This window comes from Pelodiscus sinensis, chromosome 17, assembly GCF_052426305.1.
Source record: "Pelodiscus sinensis isolate ZL-2025 chromosome 17, ASM5242630v1, whole genome shotgun sequence".
NCBI classification, from domain to species: Eukaryota; Metazoa; Chordata; order Testudines; family Trionychidae; genus Pelodiscus; species Pelodiscus sinensis.
This window is the reverse complement of record NC_143068.1, coordinates 20,793,123-20,811,933: the sequence shown is the minus strand read 5'-3', so window position 1 is coordinate 20,811,933 and position 18,811 is coordinate 20,793,123. Positions and strand designations below refer to the sequence as shown.

The 18,811-nt window shown below is 43.5% G+C and overlaps 1 protein-coding gene across 12 annotated transcripts in view; it reads right to left on the bottom strand.

Moving 5' to 3' along the window:
* Positions 1-17,780, bottom strand: part of ADNP (activity dependent neuroprotector homeobox) — a 64,117-nt gene extending 46,337 nt beyond the window's left edge. For 3 of the 12 annotated variants that reach the window (XM_014576701.4, XM_006129444.4, XM_006129447.4), the window contains exon 1: positions 1,170-5,919. In XM_014576701.4, coding sequence (XP_014432187.1) covers positions 1,170-1,206 — 37 coding nt within the window. In that variant the 5' untranslated portion in view covers positions 1,207-5,919. The other 9 variants (XM_075901196.2, XM_075901197.2, XM_006129446.5 and 6 more) reach the window with 7 other exon arrangements.
* Positions 17,781-18,811: the final 1,031 nt, after the last annotated feature.

Sequence of the window (18,811 nt, the reverse complement as noted above, 5' to 3'; positions counted from 1 at the left end):
TGGCAGCAGCCCCTGTGCGTGGGCAAGGAGGGGGTCCCAGCAAGAATTTGGGACTTCCCACGCACAGGGACTCTGCTGCTAAGCAGCCCCTGCCTGTGGCCATGGACAGGGGCTGCTTTGCCGTAGCAGTCCCTATGTGCGGGGGGTCCCAACTTCCCACTGGAACCCCCTGCAGACAGGACTGTTGCCACAAAGCATCCTCTGCCCCCTGACGGAGGCAGCTGCAGGTGGGAGTATGGGCTGCACCGCAGAGACGGTGTTGGAAGGGGGGGAACCAGCTTTTAAGATCCCCCCCCCCAGCACCAGCTCCTCCACTCCCTGCCCGGCTGCTTCTGATACAGAGGCAGCAAGGCGGGGGGGAGGGGGGGGAAGGGGAAGCAAATAGTCAACTACTCCTTCACATCCCTACAACAGATATTATGAAGAAAATGAACTAATCTAAATATTACAGAACACAATTACTTGATGAAAAAGACACATAAAAGGGTGTTATAAAGGTTGGCAGAGTTAAAATTTTACTTTTTTCCTTCTGTTTGGAAAGGATTTTTTTCCCCTTTTGAATAAGTGACCTGTTCTCTTCCCCTACCTTCCTCCCATTATACATAGCCCAGCTACTCAGATAACTCTGCAGGCTAATTTATATGCAAAGACTGAAAATGTTTTTAATCATTTCATGTACAAGCTTCCAATGAGTTATAAACAATTGTGTTGTGATTTAAAACTAAGAAATAACTTCACTTAAAGAGACACTATTTAACATTTTTCTCATGATTATTTCATCTAAACATTATAAAAGGCAACTAAGTGTATTATACCATTAAGATGAATATATATCTTCCAGGTTTTTTAATTTGTGCCTGAGAGTACTTTGACATAATCAGTTTCACCATTTCTCTGTATAATCAAGCTTCCTCTTCTGTGTATGTTCTTATGCACAAGAGAAAACATTTTTTAAAGAACCAGAAAATTAACTGTAAAACTAAAAAAAGTCAGTGTGACTCAAACACAAGTGTAAATTTAATTTAAAAAATATATATCTAGCTCACAAAAGCTGGTATTCCTTTATGTTTAAAATGGCCAAATACTAGACATTCAGACATGTCCCCTTCAATCTGCCCTTACTTCAATCTCTTCCCATTTCTATTCAGTACATATTATGAGGCATTTACCTCCAAAATTAATGGCGCTTGGGTGTCTCAGACTCATTGGGCAAGTTTCATGCAAAAGCCTCCAAAAATAATTCTCCTTGCAGAATGCCCACCTCGGCGATTATATTACACCTACTGTGAGAGGCCAAAGCCCGGACACAGGAGAAGGCTCATATCCTGCTGTACAAAACAAAGTGTTAAAAACAAGAAACATAAAAATGTAATAAGGGTAAATCTTGCATTTATAATCGTGAAAGACTAATACCCATTACAAATCACACATACAAGTATCTCTATTGAGCTACTGGCTAGAGTTTAACTCAGCAGCTTTTCTTCACTGACAATGTTATAAAATTTTTAGCAGGTTTTAATTTTAAGCAAAAAATTCCTTTAGTTGATATTATAGTAGAATGGTTTAATTTTCAGAACTTGATTACCCATATTAAAATTTTACCAGGATACTGAAAGTAACACTCCTATTGACATGCCCTCTTTTGATATTACAAGCAGTTTACAGCTTCCAGTTTTACATCTCATCTGAAATACAGCACCTATAGCTTGTCAGTGCCCTCTATAGTCATGATGAATTCCTAATGAAGAGGTGATGTACCATCTATTGAGTCACCAACACCATTTCCTACTGTACCTGTTTTCTCCTTGGAGGGCTTCCATCCAAAAACAGAGCCGTTCTTGCAATCTAAGATCTTACAAGATCACATAGCCCAAGGTAATATGGCTGTCTAACATAGCCATGAGGAAACACATTCAGTATGGCAAGTTTCAGATGAGAAGTCTCATTTAGGTTCATAGCTGCTGGTACTAAGATATGTAGTAGATTATGCAGAGTGATGGAATGCATTACACTATGTTCTATAATCCATTTACTGCATTTTAATTCATCTCACTCATTCATGTTAATAGAAGAATTAAGATACTTCTATTTTAGGCATGCTTTGAAGCACAATAACGTTGGTAACCTCAGTGTCGGGAACCAGAAGTGAATAAGATATAAATTAATTGGCAATTAATTTATTAGAGCTTTTCAGACAGAGGAGAAAAAGTATGCCCAATTTTCCTCTATGAATTACTTGATTCAACTGATAGTCTCATGGACTTCAAAATTTTCTGATAACATCCACAAAGTACTGGCATCACTACAGGAACTAGATTAAGTTTCTGGAAATTTGAGGACTAAGTTTATTATGGAAATAAAACTTTAATGGGCTGATACAACAATATAATGCATTAAATACTTAAGTTTAAAAAGACTACTATTGTTTTAAAAACCTCAATCTGTATTATAAAGAAGAGATTTACATTACATACTGGTAAACTGGGCTACTACTAAGATTCAGGAAACAGTTATTTCATTTGAAAAATATTTTCACTAAACAATAAATATATTTGCGGGCTATACTGGATTACTTTTCTGCCAAGGGACTTCTGATATTTCTGTCAAGTCCAGGTCATCTTATATTCCTCTCTCCCTCCTAAAGACTAATTATGGAAAACACCTGCCTGGCTGAGGACTATTTGGAGCAAATCAGTGACAATTACTACATCAATGTGAAGATGTGACCACAGAGCAAAGCAAGGCACTTGAGCCTGTACCAGGGTCAAATAAGTGAACCCACAAAGACTGAAACTAGTAACCTACATGGTACAAACCATGATCATCATGCCGCTGGCATTTTTCTGAATTTTAAACATCCTGAATAAAAGCTTTCTCCAATAACAGTTTTATTTTACTGACATTTAATTATAGAGTTAAGGGGAATTATTGGTTGTGATATAAACAATACAACACAATAGCATGTATCAGAACTGGCTGCAGCTGCATGCTTCTTAGCGCAATGCATAGAGATATTAGTTTCCTAGAAGACTTCTTTTTCCTTTGGCTTCACTTGTCCTTGTGCATTTTAAATATAGTCTATCTCAAAAGACCCACTTAGTTAATTATGCTCAGTAGCATGCTCTGAGAAGCCAGCCATGAAAGTAGAATGAATAAAATACTATGTTAATACAGTATTACAGCTGAGATTTTTGAACATTCTTTTCTGAAAATAGTAAATTATGAATCCCACAGTAAGAAAAATGCGACCTTCTTGTGCCTACAGACTATTTATCTGTGTACCCTACTGTGCTCTGCACACCATAAGGTGAATGATGGGAGATTTACCAGGAGGGGGCTGGAACACTGGCACCTGAAGGTTCCATAGCAGTTGAGCCAAGAGGATTTGAGGAGCAGGCAGTGACAGCACCAGGAGCATGGAAGACAGCTTGGAGAGAGATGAGAGAAAAGCCAAGATAAAATACGGGAAAAAACACAACATGGTCAGGGACACCACAAAGAAAAGACCAGAGTGACAGAAGCCAGAGAGAAAAGTGGCAGAGGGAGAAAAGCTGACACAGAAACTTCCCTGAAAAGGTAAGTGGGACTTCTGGATAGCCTTGTTCCTGCACTGAGGGGAATAAATGGTTCGAATCCTGACACAGCCACTATTTATTTATATTAAATACTTCATTTTTCTCTGTCAGACTACCTCTCATGGGGTACTAAGACAGCTCCAGCTGACTTTCATACACAACACTCATGCTACCTTCTTTAGGGACAACAGTTATATTTCACTCCACTCTTGTCATAAACTGTAACCATTTTTAGCTGGTAAGAGTTCAGTCATGGTAGATCTATCCTAGAATAAGGGTTTGCCTTCACAGAGACAGTTAACTTGAGTTACTCTACTCATGTTAAACTAATTCAAGAGTGGACACACTGTGAACCACACGCTGCACTCAAACTACACAGAGCAAATAGCATAATTATTTGCTATTCCCCTCAATCTGAAAATCTAACTCCAGCTTTAGCCTACAGCACTTAAGTATCAATCCCAACAGGCCAGCTAGTTCAAGTAAAGCATGACTTAATTCAAACTAGAGATTTGTGTGCATGGATGGGAGTCAGGTTAAGGGTGACTAGAATTATACCTTGAGTTAAGAAGGTAGTGAAGTGCTCAGATTAGTTCAACGGATAACTATGAATGTGAAGGTTTAACCAGTTAATCAGTAAGCCTCACTCTGAATGGGTGAGGCTTACCAGTTAAGGTTAACCGGTGGGGCCGGATCAGCTACTTGCCCCTAGCAGGCCCAAGCACCCTGCAGGCAGGCGCTACTCTGTCCAGGATGCCAGAGAAGTTCCTGTCCATGGCAAGCCATGGCACCTCTCTCACCCCCTTTTAAACAGTTAACTGATTAAACAATATGTTTAATCAGTTAGCCAATTAAAAGGGATTATACATCCCTAGTCCTAACCACATGTATATTTATGCTGCAATCAGAGATGTAATTGCAACACATTAGACATACCAGGCTACATTTAATCTAGCTAGTCCTGATGCCAATAGCAGAGAGCATGCAGCAGAGACCAGCATGGGCTAGACACTCAAGCTTGTCTTTGAGAAGTTATACCAACTTGTCATACCAAGACTTGTCTTTGGGAAGTTAGTCCACACTTGAATCCCATGTTGACATGACTTCACTGCTATCAGCACCTGTGCTAGGTAGATTAAAGCTCGCATGGTATGTCTACAGTTGCACAGCAACCACAAAATCCAAATGCAGTGTAGACATATCTTATGTGCTCATAGGCTGTGTCCACAGTAGGACTGAGATTATGCCAATAACTTTTATAAGAAAATTTGAAAAAAAAAAAAAAAAAAAAAAAAGACATACTTTCTGAAAATGTTGTTTCAAATACTAGTTTCAAATACCAAATATCACTAACCGAATAAAGCAAGCTACTATTACTCTATTTGTTCTGTTTACTTTGTACAGTTTACTTCACTATGTATAGTCCAGGAATAATAAATACTCGTGAATTCTTATCGGATACTCAACTATTCTATAGTCCCGGGGGTGAGGCCAGCAGCCAGTGTGCTCAAGCCCTACTCCTGGGGAGCTCCCTTCCACTCCGTGCTGCTGCTTCTGTATCAGAGGTGCCAGGCAGGAGTTGGTCTGCAAGGGGAAACAGTTTAAAAAACAACAGATCCCCTTGCGTACTGGCTGCCTGTCGCCCTGCACTGCTGCCTCTGACACAGGTGGGGTGGCAGCAGCCATTGACCTGAGGGGGAGGAGGGCAGGGAGAGGTCTGAGCTCCTGGACCTTGCGCGAGCTGATACTGAGCTGGGCTGCCTGCCCGCCCACCTATCTTCTAATACACTTTAAATGCAGAGCCGCAGCGGGGTAGGTCCTGGACCCAATGGAAGCCGGGACTGAGATGGGCTGCTGGCCATCCTAGTAAAACATTTACTGGTGGGAGGATTGGGGGGGGGGGGGGGGCACGAGACACACACAGTCTATAGCATTAACCAGTAAACTTTTGCTTATTGGTTAATCAAATATACTATTAGGTCCCTAACAGTCAAGTTCTACCTCCTCCCACCCAACTAATTCAGTTTCTCAACTACTGGAAAGTCCAACTCCCCAAAATAGATGTTTTTAAAATATTCAGAATATAGTACTCAAGAAACGTTTCCAACTGGATTTTTTAAATTAGCTAATTACAAAAATTCAAGTTGCCTGACCCTCTAAACAAATGACTGTTAGTACTGCTTCCCTGACCAATGTGAAGTTCTTCAGTTTCCCATTTTAACTGTTTGTTTATATAGACTTTTTTTTCCATTGGGGGTGGGGGAATGGAGAGCTCATCTACACTCAGCAGGATTTAACAGCACACCTATAAAATCCCTGTGCAGGAAATTCTTATGCATACTGCATTCCCCTACCTAAGACCACAGGAACAGCAATAATCAGTCAATGCTTGAGAAGTACCCTGTTTGCACCTCCGATTTCTTTGGGCTTACAGTCCAACTTCAGGTTGGTCGCTCTTTTGAATAAGTGTCTCCAGCTGCCTGTCATACAAGAATAATTCTCATGAAATACAGCTAAGGTTCTAATGACAGAAGTATCAACAGTGCAGCTGAATTTTTTTCCTCTCTATTCCCCTCTTTAGGTTAAAAATCTCTGTCTCTTGTGCAACCCATAAGACAGAGTTCTTCTATCTCGCACTTTTCATTCTTTCTTGATTTCTGGAATTTTCCACTGGTGCTAAAAGCGCCACCTAGTGAGTGTGTACACTAACTGCATAGTTTGAACAAGAATTAACTATTTCCTTACCAATTGCTACAAAAAATATGTAATGTTAATAATGTTCACATTTTAATTTACTGTGCAACATGGCCAAATTTTCACTGATTTTGGAACCATAACTTTGAATTTCCTGACTTGTGTTTAAAATCTGAACTAGAATGTCACATTAACTTAGTATCAGATGCATCTCACGAAGTGGGTCTTTGCCCACGAAAGCTTATGCTCCAACACTTCGGTTAGTCTATAAAGTGCCACAGGACTCCTTGCCACATTAATTTAACTGTATGGTTTTTTAATCAAAGTTGTTTCTCTATTTATTTGATCATGCAAATATTTAAATATGCAAAGCAGGACTCTTTCTTATATGCCCTACAAATTAATAGCCAAAGCTGTCCACTCTGTATGACACAATATACTTAAGTGTACAGGAAATTTGAAATTGGAGGCACCAAAAATTGAGAAGGTAGATCACCACATCTATGTAGCTCCTTGAATTGATCATTTTAAATAGCCACAGAGATATACTGCATATCCCAATCGCAGCAGAGAAATCAATATGAACTGCACATGCTTGGTATGCCATTCTCACTTGTCCATTGCTACTTCTTAAAGACTTTTACGCTGAATGTAATAAAGTGTGCGAGTCTCAAAAGGGACCATGATTTTCTTATACCATAATTAGTATATAGTTTGATGAGTGGAAAAAAAGCTAAATGAATTTTCCTAAAGCTTTTGAAAATAATTCTCCTTTGGGTTGAAACTAAATATGAAAAATCCCAGAGCAAAATATATTGTATACTCAGTCATGTGGAATCCTGAAGTGCTCTCACTTGCTGTTTGGAGCATTCTAAGAAGCATCCTGACACCTGTTAAGAATCTAAAGAGCTTACAAAAAGACATTTATTATTACAAAGTGGCACAGAAGTCTTTCTAAATTTAAAACGCAGAAACAAAACATGTACTCTGCATACATGCGATTTGATGTACAAATCCACTACACATTGCTGGGGACTGCTGGTGAATGATGAGAAGCAAAGTACTGCACAGTGTGCATATACTGACATACACACTGGAACTTTACAACCTTGTCAATACCCCAGCCAATGTGTGATATACTCCTTAGATAGTGGATATATATTAAACTGATAAACTAACCAGGTGGCTAGATCTTAGCTAACAGGCTCTCTCTACATTTTAACTAAATAAGTAACAACTCATTCAGCTTTTTCTTCCCCTATAATCCCTATATCAGTGGTTACCAAACAATAGATCAAGATCTACCAGTAGACCTCTTAGCCTCAGACAGATGATCCTGACTGGTTTGGCTGGGAAGCTATCAAGTGCTGGAGCGTCAGTTGCTCCTCAGCCCACTGTCATGCTATTCCAGCCCTCTGCCTTGGAGCTGCCCCCGGGAGCCTCCTGCTTGCTGTGCAAGGTGTCGGAAGGAGGGGGGGGGTGTTGATGTCAAGGTGTTCCTCCTCTCCCCACTTTTGTACCCTATCTCCACACAGAGAGAAGGGGATAGAGGAAATTTGGCACATCTGTCACTCTCACACATTGTGTGTGTCTGTCATTCTCACAAACACACTGTCCTTCACTCTCTTCTCCTGACCCAACACATACGCAGGGGGTGGTTGTTACTTCTTTTACTGCTTGCAAAGTGGGTTATTTTTGGTTTTGGACTGGTCTGTGCATTTCATCATTTTCATCTCTCTCTTATGGTTAAGTGTAATTCTTTGAGTAGTGAGTTCTAAAATGCCTAACCTGTCATGGCTGGAGTCATTATCTCTATGATACTAATTGCTGCTCCTGGAAGTGGCAGGTATGTCCCAGCAGTCCCTGAGAGAGGCAGTGCAGGGGTTTTCCACATGCTGTCTTTGCCTGCAGACACTGCACCCGCAGCTCCCATTGTTCAGTAACAGGGAACCATGGCCATTAGAAGCTGTGGGCACAGTGCATGTAGATACGAGGCAGCACATGGCACCATGGAACCACTGCTGTACATGCCAACTGCTTTCAAGGAGTGGTCCAGGACTAGGGCAGGAGTAAGCCTGCTTTAACCCCACTGCTTTACCACCTGTAAGTCGTCTTAATTAAACAGTGCACAGTCAGAGCCTGCTTCCTGAACCCCTACCCCAGCCCTGAACTTTCTCCTGCACCCAACCTCCTGCCCCAGATGTGAGTTCCCGGCATCCACACTCTTTCCCAGAGCTTGCACCTGGAACCCCTCCTGGACCTCAATCCCCCACTCTGGGCTAAACCTGCAGCCCCTCCCAGACTCCAAACCTGTTGGCTCAAGACCAGAGCCTGTACCGCAAGCCTCCACCCCATCCTGGTGCAAGGGAGTGAGGATGAGAGAGGAAGGGGAATGGAGCAAGCAGGGTGAGGCCTCAGAGAAGGGGTGGTGCAGGGGCAGGGCCTCAAAGGAGGAAGTGGGGCAAGAGAATTTGGGTTTGAGGTAGATCTTACATTGAGGTTAAATTGAAAAAGTGATCTTGTGGTTAAAAAGGCTGAAGACCATTGCCCTATATATATATATTCCAAACAAAAATGTAGCTAATCTACAGTATTGGCAAGACCTTTTATACAGACTTCTCTTTCCACATACTCCTATCTTCCTTCCTTCCCCTTTTTGCCCAGACAATTCCTAGGCACTCGAATTCCCTGTCAAGATTCTAGCAATAATTGACATCAGCTGCTGTCTTGGGGTTGGCTCATGGTCTGGTACCTTGAATATTCACAAGGCTTCATGGCTGGAGCAGTGGGAATATAAACCCCATACAACCCAGTCTTTAGATATCCAGAGAAAAATATTGTAAACTCTTTTTTAAGTAGCCAAAAGACTTGTTTTAAGGAGCTTTTTGTCTTTTTTCCTGTTACTGATTCACATGACTACCAAAATATGTTACTTGGTTCCTCTGCAGGAACAAAAAAAAAACCCTTGCTAGTTCTGGAATCGCTTCAAGAATCCAGTAGTAAACAGAATAGGTACAGCTGGGTAAAGGCAAGAAAACAGCTGGAAGTCAGGGAACAGAAGGACAGGAGAACAGGAGACAGTACCACAAATCCCTGGCTACAAGCACATCCCACACGCCCATATTTAAATAATTGGCTGAATCAGGCAAAACCTCCAGCTCAGAGCATTAACTTTCAATATCTATAATGGTGGAGGTTTTTTTAAAAAATTAAAGTTTTAAGAACGTAAGAACGGCCACACCAAAGATCCATCTAATCCAGTATCCGGTCTTCTGACAGTGGCCAATGCCAGATGCACCAGAGGAAGTGAACAGAATAGGGAATCATCAATCAATCCCTCTCCCATCAGCCATTCCCAGCCTCTGACAGAGGCTAGGGACACCATTTCTACCCATCCTGGCTAACAGCCATTGGTGGACCTAACCTTCATGAATTTACCTAGTTCTTTCTCGAACCCTGTTAATATCCTGGTCTTTGCAATCTCTTCTGGCAAGGAGTTCCACAGGTTGATTATGCAGTGTGTGAAGTAAAACATCCTTTTATGTATTTAAACCTGCTACCTATTAATCTCATTTGGTGATCCCTAGTTCTTATGGATTATGTTAAACATCACCGTAGTAGTATTTTATCTTTAAAATATGTATTTTGCAGCTAACCTGGTCAATCAAGAATGCACAAGTCTGATGTGTGAACAGGCACACAATTACGTAAGTTTAGAATCCAACAGCCAAAATCAGTATTCTTCCAAATGATTTTTAATGCCAAGTTTTTTAAAACTAAGGATATAAATGGTGTAACTGACAGTGACTCACTGTAGAAGAATATGGCATTTGTTCCACTCTTATTTAAAACCATAAAATATCAACAGCCAAAAAACACTAATGTATGTGAGGTTAAAGTGATGCACTCCAAACATGGGCCTCACATTTGGGCTACCATTCTCAAATGCAATTAAGGTGTAAACAGTATACTTTTTTTTTCTTAAAACATATGGCCTTTGTGCAGATACATAAACAAACTTGTTTTTTTAGTCTTATCTTAAGCATCTCTTTAGATATCTTATGTCAAGCTGATGATTCTCCTGAAAGTCTAGAATGAACAAATCCATTTATTAGCCAAAAGGGAGCATTTTTTATATCACGTTAGCCTGGTCAAGTTAGACTTTATCTAAACACAAAAGTTGTACAGGCAGCCCCGGGTTACGTACAAGATAGGGACTGTAGGTTTGTTCTTAACTGGTACATATTGTAGGGGAAACTCTAGCCAAACATTTCTCCAGAGCTCAATTTTATTCTCCCACACTTCACTTCCCTCAGTCCTTTATTCTCAAGCTGAGGTGTCTGCTGAGAAAAGCCGCTCTGCATCTCCCTGGTCTGCGGGGGGGGGCGCTAGCTTCGCGTCTCCCTGGTCTGCTGGGGGGAAGCAGCTAATGCGGGGTTGCCTCACCCTGTTTGTAAGTAGGGATCCGATGTAAGTCGGATCCATGTAACCCGGGGACTGCCTGTACTACTTTACCTAGACTGGTATAGTATAGTTAAGTGGTACAACCCCCATGCTAGTGTGGACAGGTAGGTTATGTCTATACTACAGAGTCTGTGTTGGCATAGTCCCCTAATGCACACACAACATACACAGACAGAAGAGTTTTTGAGTAGTTTAGCGATGTTAGTTATGTCAACTCTTCCATTGACACACCTATGTCCACACTGGGGATTTTATAAGTATAACTATATTTATCAGGGGCATGATTCTCTCACACCGTGACCAATGTAGCTGTGCTGACCTGTAAGTGTTGACCATGCCTTAGGCCTTGTGCATGCATAAAACTTAATGTAACAGTTATAGCTAAAGATCTAAAAGTGTAATCAGGTAAACAATAGGGATGTAATAGTGCATCCAGTTAAACAATTAACCGATAATCAGATGCTCTCCTCCTCCACGCACCCTCTACCCCCCCCCCCCCCCCAAGGTTCTGCAAATACATTTTTTAGTGGGCTGGCCAGCAGGCTGCCTCAGTCCCAGCTTACACCAGGTCACAGCAGCTATGCAAGAAAAGTAATTTAGGAGCTTGCCTGACCACCAGCTCCTAAATAACTTTTCTTGCAAAGCCACAGCCAGGGTAACTGCTGGGACCACCAGTGCAAGTCAAGACTGAACTGGCCTGCTTGACCCTAGTTCCCAAGCTACTTTCAATGCAGAGCCGTTTATTGGGTAACCATGTAGCAGACAAAATATTTGTTGGCTACATGGTTAACGGATTACATTCAATTTAACATCCCTAGTAACCAATAAGCATCAATGGCACCAGTTACACTCTTCATAGGGCTGCCGGGAGCCACCGTTAACCATGTAACTGAATTTCTATCAGTTACACGGTTTAATAATTTTTTAAAAATTGTACATCCCTAGTTATAGCCATCCATTATCCCCTGATCAATGCAGTTATGTCAATCTAACTCTCTGTAAACACGCATAAGTCAGCTAACATCACTCTGAGAAGTGGCATTCCGATAGCAGAAAAATCCCTTCTGTTACTGTAGCCCAGAGGTGGGGAACTCAATGCCGCAGGGCTGGATGCAGCCCCCGGGTTGCCTGGATCCAGCCCTGGGGCCCCTCAACCATTGGGGAACCCGCACTGGTGCTCCAATCCCCCTAGCACTCCACTACGTGGCTGAAGCACACAAAATATACTAGGCTAGGTGCCCCAGGCACTGCTGTGCAAAAGGAATGTGGGGAGTATCTTTCTCCTCAGTCAGGAGCCAGGTTAGTGAGGGTTTGTGCCTTCTTTGCTTCTCACTTGTGAGTGGCCCCTTAGTGATTTTTCTGTAGATCAGCAACTCCCGACATAAAAATGGTTACCTACCCTGCTGTAGCCTGCATCAGCTGGGTCACAGCACTATACCTATTGTACTGTGCTATGCCACTATAGCACAGACATGGCCTGCAGTGTGGCCTGTTAAATAGATATGGCGACATATCTGTATAAACGTGCTTATATTCCTATAGCTTTCAACCTTTCCTGAACAGGAGAAAGCTCTAGCAATATAAATACATATATATCTCTATAACTGCATTCACACTAAAAGTTGTATTGGTATAGCTACCTCAGTTGAAAAAAATCACAATTATACTACATACCGCTCTGGCCCAGCACCCTCGAGACCTGACCAATCCTGAAGGAGAGAATTTGCAAGACCAGACGAGGTCCATTGCCACTGGACCCAAGCCCTTGCCTGCTACTGGCTAGCTACTGCCGTAGCAGGCACACTGCCTCCCCCCACTATGTTGCTGGCCCTAGCAGGCTGCTTGCCCAGCTGCTGCTGGCTCTCCAGCCAACTGCATTGCCACAGGACTGTGGCCCTGACCCCACGCTGCTGGTAGCTGCTGTGGGATTCCAGCCCCAGGCCTACACTGCTGCAGGCTGCCGAAGGACTCCAGCCCCATGCTGTTGGGGGGCTGCCACAGGGCTGTGGCTCCAGCCCTGTCCTGCCCATCACGGGTGGCCCTCTTGACATCAGGCTCCTGGGCTCTTTGGTCCAGGAGCATACGTGGTCCAGTAGCCGGACCAGAGAGTGCCGGTTTTTGGAGGAGCAACCTGTAATACAAAATCTAAGCATAGATTATGCTTTTAGTTTAATATAACTGAAAAGCCCTCCTAATATTCAACATGCAGGCTAACATGTTTGAAAACTAAAAGGACAGCTAATATTCCATCAAACATCTTAATGAGCTTTAAGAGGACTTAACACAACTGAAATGCTAGCTCAACTGAGCTAACAGGGCACAAGTATTCTAAGGCACTAGTGAATATCAAACGAAAACTCTGGGTAGAGCATATAGGTTATGTCTATACTGCGGAGCTATTTCATGATACTGAAGGTATCTCAAAATAGCTATCCCACGTCTTAACAGCGTACTTTGAAAAAGAACGGGTTTGCTATTCCGACGACCCCGTAAACCTCGTTCCACAAGGAGTAAGGGATGTTTCAGAATAGCAGGTTATTTTGAAATTGACTAGAAATAAGCTATGCAATTTGAACTACAGGTGTGGTGGAGACGCACCCGTAACAGGTGAACAATTTAAATCAAATAGCTGTTCACTTGAGTTAAAGTCGCAAAAAGAAAAATGAAGTCCTAAAGATTTCAGATCCCGATGAGGATGATCATAATCCAATCTTGACTTGTTCTCTCTCTCTCAAACCGTATGCACATATATTAAAATGAAGATAATTTTCTATTTGTATTAATACATATAAAATGACAATCTGGCTTCTAAAGCTAATTGATTTTATATTTATTCAAATTTCTTCCTTTACACCAATCAAGCCAGATGCCACCTTCCACATTAAAAACAATAGTCATATAAAGTGTATGGTTTAGGCTGTGTACGCATTGTCTTAATTCTGACAAACCATATGTTGTTAAGATATGGTTATGCATGCAAGAAGTGCTTCTTTGTAACATTTTTAATAGCCTTTTTCAAAGGTTGCAATTGCTCTTATGTACTAAAGCTGGGGAATAGCCATCCCTTATTCATGCTGGTATATGCAGAAAGCACAACTTACCTTGCACAGAGAGGATTGAATATGTACTTAGAAATCTAGTTAGCATTTCCCCTTCAAATTTAGGAGTCAATTGTTAAACTGGAGAGTCTAGCACAATTAAAATGTTTTAAGGCACCATTGTATGTTAATGCAAAATAATATTCGAGAGCTGGAATCTTAACAATTGATACCTTCAATCCTGCATAGAGCAAAAAGCTCAGTTATTTGTCTCTCCTTAGCTATCACATTCAGTAGCTGCATGATCATGGCTTGCTGAAGTTTAATGCTGCAAAGCACGCTTTTCAAAAACAATCTAGAAATTCTTTTAAAGCAGGTCCCTTGGCCCCAAACATATTGAGTACTATCACATTCTGTTCTTAACCTACATGTCCTTTTTCTTAAGAGCAAGTACAAGCTACCTTTCCTATTTTCTCACACATTCAAAATGCTATTTACTTCCCAACATATAAAACAAATGCTCTTACTTTAAAAAAAACAAAAAACTGTAGTAGTTTTGCCCAATACATATTTAGGTATTAAAGATAAGTGTAGGCATTATTGGGGAAAAAGTGAAGTAGTTTTCTATAGTTCATTCTCATGTCAGCAGGCCTTAGGAGTTATAAATGTGAGTCAGTATTTGAAATGCTCGATATTAAACACACAACTGTTTCAGACGTGAAAGCAAGAGTGCATTAGCTTCTTAAAGCTGACTCTAAACTTTGAATGGGTAAACTATGTCGATCACTTTTAAATGCTGAAAAGCCAAGCATATAATAAATAAAAGTTACTGTGGACAGATCAAAATCACATTTAGAAAAAAGCAGTTAAAACCCGTATCAAGCGTAATAAATTCACAAGTATAAACTAGGGATGTTTTAATCAGTTAACCAGTTAAACGTCATGTTTAACCCATTAACTGCTTAAACCGAGCGGCCTGCCCACCTGCAGTGGAGTTGCAGGTTGGGGCTGCTCCAGTCAAACTGGAGCACCCCCTGCCTGCAGCATACAGGGTCTGCTCCTGCCAGGCTAGAAGACCACCTTCCGGGAGCTAGCCAGGCTATCTGTTAACCAATTAACCATTGACACCCCTAGTATAAACAAGCCTAATACTTTTGCTTTTATATCTAAGTATTTCTATGTAGGAACATGTTATCACCTGTGTGTCAAAAAGACATCTTCTCCATTCTAAGGCTTATCTTCATGTATACTAGAAGCATCTTCAGCAAAAATTTAACAACCATGCTACAATGAATCATCCTCAAGTGGCAATTTTTAGTAGTAACAGAGTATATTTCTTTTCATTTTTGTACACTATTCCAACTTCACTAAATGTTGTAAGGAAGATATTGGTTGGATTTGATTGATACTAAATTTCTACCCAATGTCTGTAAATATATATTACAAACAGTGTGAGGTATTAATATGTTTTTGTTTTATTTTAAAAACAACTGACTTTAAGGGGGTGCTCAATTTTCCTTATTGGGACAGATAGTAACTGATACTAAGCTTTAGCAAATCTTCATAGCTGTTACAGTTACAATCCTCTTCAAGTGGAAGTTCAGTTTTTCCTGATAGTCCAGCTGTGACCTAGGTTGCCTAAATAGCACTGTTGCTAACAGGGAGTCAGGCATTTCAATCTGAAAGTATTTCAGTAGGCCATATTGTGCTGCACAAGACTTCTTCATCTAAACATAATCCTCTCCTCAAAGTTCAAATATGAATAAAGTTAATGGAAAGATCACAGCGTAAACTAAGAAAATTCTATCATATTTTTCTAAAAGACTCCAGAGTCTTAAGCCTGTTGAATATTTTGATTAAAACCAAGATCATGAAACAAAATTATGGGGGAATCCCAGTTGTCCAAGCAAAGCATAGCTTACTCAGTCTACAGCAAAAGCAGGCAATGCTTTAGTAATGCACCATATCACTGAAGTTTCTACATCATCACTGCCATGCATTCCCAATGCGTGAAAAAGCCATGCAAGTTTATAAAGCAGATGGCACCAAAACCCATAATCAAGTTTTCATATAATTACTACATTCTCCATGGAAGTCCATGTATAGCCTTTCAAGAGACAGAAGTCATCCACGTGCTCTAATTCTCTTATTTTTCCATTTAATCAGTGTGATCTCTGAACACAAGTAGTCTGTCAACTTCAAAAATGATCTGAGATTATTATAGTGACAGAGTTACTCAACCCCTATGAACTGAATGAAAATACAAAGTAGTAGTATTGTGAATGGTACTGAGAATTTGATTCCAAGAACACAATTTAGTCACCGTTGTTTAAAAAAAACATACTGAAGTGATCAGATTCTTCTCTAAATCACTGCTCTGTTCACTAAATCCTTTACTATGCTGCTGTCAGCTCATAAGAGCAACTAGCACTTGTGATAGGCCCATTTTCCCAGGTCTGTAGAAGGCGCTGTGTGGCAGCTCCTCTCCATGCATCTGGGGGCCCTTCCCCCTCTCTGCAGCAACCTTACCCAGTGTAGAGAATGCGCCCCCTACTGACTCGAACACTCATCTCTCCTTTCCTCCGAATTGGCTGCGGTGCATTTTGGGTGGGGGCTGGTATTTTTCTTCCATGGCCATAAACCAGATGCAATACAGATTTAAGGCAACCCCAACACACATACAAAAAAGGAGTCACATTCATTTTGGTGCTTTAAAAAAATCACTTAGCCTGCAAACACAAACGAAAAGCAGTATGATGGGGTGGGTGAGAAGGGTGCAACCTCGAGCGGCAGAGAGCAACATTTTAGGGATTCCTCTGCCTTTGTCTGAGAAATGGGTTACAGTAGCTATGGCCCGGGACAGAAAGAGGAAGGGGAGCGTGAGTTGGTAGGTGAATGGTACTCCAGCCTGCAGTTACTGTTCTGCTCAGGGGACCAGTCATGAATCGCGCCTTTTCCAGCAGACAGATACCCCGGCTAGTGGGGGAGGCTGCTCTAGTCTCCATTCATTGCACCGAAGCCAGCACTGCTTTCCGGCCTCTCTCCAGCGCCAACTCTGCCATTAGAGACCTTCACCAGGCAGGCGGCATGCTAAAGACAGCTCTGAGATGCTAGAGGCGATGGATCCATACATTCACTGATCCAGCTCGGCTACTTCACCCCACCATCCGCCGCCGCCAGTGCAGACCGTGCAATGAAAGCCACCCTCGAGGCACATCCATGTGCAGCCTCCGCCGCCGGGGGGTGGGGAGGGACCGAGGGAGGAGGCTGGGGCTGCATCTGCCGTGCGGGCCCTGGGCAGACAGAGGGGAAGCCGGTAGCGGTCCCTGCAGCCGGTTCACGCGAGTGAGCGGGCCGGAGCAGAGAGGAAGAACTGGCCTCTTCAGTGCATACAAGTCTTTCAACATGTGTGCAGCTGCGGAGAGAGGCGGGAGCTACCCGCCAACTCCGCAGCGCCCGCCTGCAGCGGGCATCGCCTTGGACACTGCACTGTGCGGGGACGGCAGGGGCTCGTGCCCAGCGGCTGGGATCGGGCTGCATGGGGCTATGCCCCGGGGTTCACGGGGGGGGGGCAGCTGTACCGCAGCACGGATCGGGGGTGAGGGCTGCCTCCTCACGGCTCTGACCCGCGGACGCACCTACCTGCCTGGGGCTCTCCTCAGCAGAGGAGGGCGGGCGCTCCCCCGGCACCTCTGGCTGGGGGTGGGGGTGCGCGGAGCTGCCTCCCTGGCGCCGCCCGGGTCCCTGGGCGGGCGGGCGGAGCGGAGCCGGCGGCGGCGCGGGGGAGACAAAGGGGGCTGGATGGCGGGGGGGTGAGTGTGTGTGGAGGTGGCCTATGGTGAGCAGGTCCCGGGGGGAGGGGGCGGTGGCGGCTCCACTGCGCTCGGTCCCCGGAGGGGGGGGTGTCAGGCTCCGGGCCGGGGGGGGGCTCCCTGGGCGCCCTGCAGACAATACAGCCGGGTCCCTCCTGCCCAGAACCTGCCCTGGCCAAGATGGCGGCCGAGAAAGAGCGGAAGTGACGCGAGACTCTCATTAGCATACGGGACTCATTGTCCAGCGGGAGGGGAGGGGGCCGCGCCCCGGGGGGGAGGGGGCCTGAGCCCCGATGGGGTCCTGTTCGCCTAGACCCCATTTCACCTCGGGTGTGAGTCCTTTAAGGGATGGGGGGAGGGGAAGTAGGTTACATAACTCTGCCGATGGGGGGGGCTCTCGCGAGAGGGGCACCCGGCGGCGGGATCTACCCCAGGCCCGCTAGGAGGCGCCGCGCCCTGCGGCTGGGGCCTCAGCGGTGTTTGGCGCCGCCTGCTTATCCTTCCGCCACCCCTAGCCGGGACTACATCTTGCCTGGCGGGGAGGAGAGGGGCCTAGCCGCTGTGTCTGGAGCGGGGGCACGAGCATAGTGAGCACATGCCCACGTGATACATAAATGACTGCATCACGTGACCTCATCATAGTGAGCACACTACCTCGTGCCCGAGTGATGGTGCGCACACCTTGCACCAGGGAGCTCTGCCTATGTCAAGGCGTGGGAGCACCTGGCACAGGCTTTGGCACCACAAAGACAAAAGCAGGGGAGGCCAGAAAGGGCCTTTGGCTATAGAGAGATGGATCTGCTGTTTGCATCTCTGGCACCTCAGTGTTCTGTAGCATATCTGAAACAAGAATTGCTGTGAACAGCAGCAACAGAGATCAGGCTGTACAGCATGCATAGGGCATTAATGTGGAGCATACACATTGCAGTAGTTATCACACATGAGCTGTGGTAACCATACACAAAAGTAGTAATTACACCATGGACAGTGCAAGAGTGACCACACAAAGAAAAAGCATTCACACCTCACACCATGGACAGCGCAATAGTGATCACACTGTGCACAAAGCAATAGTAACTACACTCTGGCTTTAAAGGATACAAAATAGAGAAAGATGAGCAGTTAAAATCTTTTGGGACAGTTGGGTGCTTTTAATATTTCTTTTATTGTATAGCAACAGTATTTTATTTGTCTTTGGAAAATAGCACCAACATCTTGCAAACTATTC